We start from the raw sequence: 2,722 nt of genomic DNA, 5'->3' as shown, positions 1-2,722 counted from the left end.
TGAGATGTAAAATTATTAGTGATATATTTAAAATCCATATTATCTAACATATAATAATAAAATCCAGAAAACTTTTGGACCCCTTTGAATGATAGGCTCTGGACTATCGCAACTATAGCTCACCCTCTGAGACGTTGTTTGTATGGTATGCAATCCCGATAAAAAGAAGTTGTTTGTTCAGAGTTATCATAAATGTAATTAATATTAAAAACAAAAAGCTCTCCAATATTTATTTTCAAAACACACCTTTAAACTCGTGGCTTTTAAATCATAACATCAAGAAACACATAGACATTCTTAGAAAAATGACTCCGAGATTTTTTGCGGATATCTAGAAACAGTAAATTTGAATATCTTCTTTAATAAATAAATGTTTTTTTTTTGCTACTTGTCAGACTCTCATTCAATTTGCCAAATGTCATTTTGTGGTTATTTTGAATTAAAATGTTTTCTCCACATGTACTTTTATGAGTTTTCTATTTTATTAATTTCCACATAATATTTTAATATAATGATTGTAATGAATATAATAATAAATAGATATCAATTTCATTAATAAACTTACATTTTAATTTCAAAATTTCCAAAATTAAAGCTCATTAGTCTATTTTCTTTGTTTAAATTTAAAAGATAAAAAATATTTCCATTATAATAATTCATTATTTTTTTTTTATTTTTTTTATAAATTCAAAATTATCAAATATTTTTACATTTATATTAAATTTTTTTTTAAAATTATCCATATAATATATGGATCTCACAAATATTTATATAAATAATACTAGTTTATTTAAAAAGAAAACTCAAAAGTAATATATTAAACAATCAATGATGAATGACTCGGTCAAAAAAACTGTGGCTCCAAACTGCTACCAAAAAAAATGTGGCTCCAAACTGCTACCAAAACTTTAAGGGTAGTTTTTGTCAATTTCATAAAAATTGGTGTAGTTTATACATTATTCCATCCAAGAAATTGTACTGAAAACGCAGCCGCCCAAAAACATAATAAAAATTAAATAATTAAATAAAAAGCCGGCACATCAACGTCTTCGCCGCTTGTCATTCTGCTTTAACGCGTGCCACGTAACCCCTTGCCCCACCGCACCCGGTAGGGCGGCGCTTTTTGCCTCCGCCCAGTCAAACCACCCGTTGACCCCACGCACACTCCACCTTTCTCTCTCACACATACGCACACTCTTTCTCTCTCTTAAAACCCATCTATATAATGAAGACACCTCCTTTCTTCCATTAAACATCGTTACCACTTTACCAAACACGGAAACGAAACCCATTTTCAATAGAAAATTCTACGATGGTTATGAAGAACGAAACTGCTAAACCTGTCACGGCGGCGGGAAAGGTTGCTGCCGCGGCGAACGAAGTTCATTACCGGGGAGTGAGGAAGAGGCCGTGGGGTCGTTACGCGGCTGAGATTCGTGACCCCGGGACGAAAACGCGTGTCTGGTTGGGTACTTTCGATACGGCGGAGGCGGCAGCGAGAGCATACGACACCGCAGCTATCAACTTTCGTGGATCTAAGGCGAAGATCAACTTCCCTCCGTCGCTGGATGGCGTCACCGGTGGGAATTACAGTCAGAGTAGCACCGTGGAGTCTACTCATTCCAGCCGGGAGAGTGAGAATAACACACCGGTGGAACTGGATCTGATGAGGTGTCTTGTCGGCGAGGCGTCGTCGGGTGGTGGGTATCAGTTTTTTGTGAATGGGAACCAACAGACGGTGGCGTTTGTTCCTCACGCGCAGCCGATTATGTTTTTTGGAGTGCAACCCGAGATGGCAATGAACCGGGCTCACCAGTACCCGATCCATCAAATGGAGCAGCATTTTGACGGTGGATATGGTGGTAGGGCGGAGAGTGTGTCGGAGTCGTCGTCTGTAGCGGATTACATCCCACGTGATACGAGTTATTCGAAACGAGAAATTAACCTCGATCTGAATCTAGCTCCTCCGACAGTAGAAGTTTAATTATCATATGTTTTAATATAATTTTTCCTATTTAAAAAACAAAATTGAAAGGGAGATATGTGAATCAATTTTCTCTTAAAAGTTGATTAGGTTATGTCAAATTTTGTAATTACTTTGTACAAATCCTATTAAAAAGGATTAGGATAAATACTAACATTTGTGTTTGAGCTATGGCCAATTGGTTAAGCTCATAAATCGCATATCGTAAAGTTTTTTTTTGTTATATGTGAAATACTATATAACAATGAATGTTTGGAATTCTCTCCTTCGTTGATTTATCTTGGTGTATTATTTGATAGAAACATATGTAAAATATAACAATGAATATTTGGAATTATGTCTTTACTGGGGTCATTGTATTTGATATATGGTATTTGGGAAATGTTTTATTACTTTTGTTTTTGTTTATATTTGCTATTTTTTTTTATTGTATATCATTTACCATTTAACTTTTAGGTGTTCGAAAAATACCCAAATTACCGGTTGCTGAAGTTTTCTAAGGACTTTGACATCTCTGGAGACTATCTGCTCCTCTTCTCTAGTGAGACTCTGACAAATGTCAGGTTCAGTTTGTAGGTTGTTCATTAGCTTCGAGTGTTGTTCATCAACTTTGATTTCTGATTTGTTAGGTTTCTTAAATCGTTCCAAGAACAAGAAGACGAGCCTAGGGCTCAATTTCACATTGCATTTTCTAAGGAAGGTACACGTTCTTGATTTTTTTGGTAGATCCATCGGAAA

The 2,722-nt window shown here is 35.4% G+C and overlaps 1 protein-coding gene across 1 annotated transcript; it reads left to right on the top strand.

The window, feature by feature from the left end:
• The first annotated feature begins 1,241 nt into the window (after positions 1-1,241).
• Positions 1,242-2,179, top strand: LOC111906718 (ethylene-responsive transcription factor 4). The gene has a single exon (XM_023902492.3). The coding sequence runs from the start codon at positions 1,313-1,315 to the stop codon at positions 1,982-1,984; it is 672 nt and encodes a 223-aa protein (XP_023758260.1). The 5' UTR covers positions 1,242-1,312; the 3' UTR covers positions 1,985-2,179.
• Positions 2,180-2,722: the final 543 nt, after the last annotated feature.

The sequence above is a fragment of the Lactuca sativa genome, chromosome 8 (genome assembly GCF_002870075.4).
Source record: "Lactuca sativa cultivar Salinas chromosome 8, Lsat_Salinas_v11, whole genome shotgun sequence".
In the NCBI taxonomy this organism is placed as follows: Eukaryota; Viridiplantae; Streptophyta; class Magnoliopsida; order Asterales; family Asteraceae; genus Lactuca; species Lactuca sativa.
This window is presented reverse-complemented; position numbering and strand designations above follow the sequence as displayed.

Bases quoted from the DNA above. Each gene is read 5' to 3' on its own strand.
- LOC111906718 (XM_023902492.3), top strand. From the start codon at position 1,313: ATGGTTATGAAGAACGAAACTGCTAAACCTGTCACGGCGGCGGGAAAG.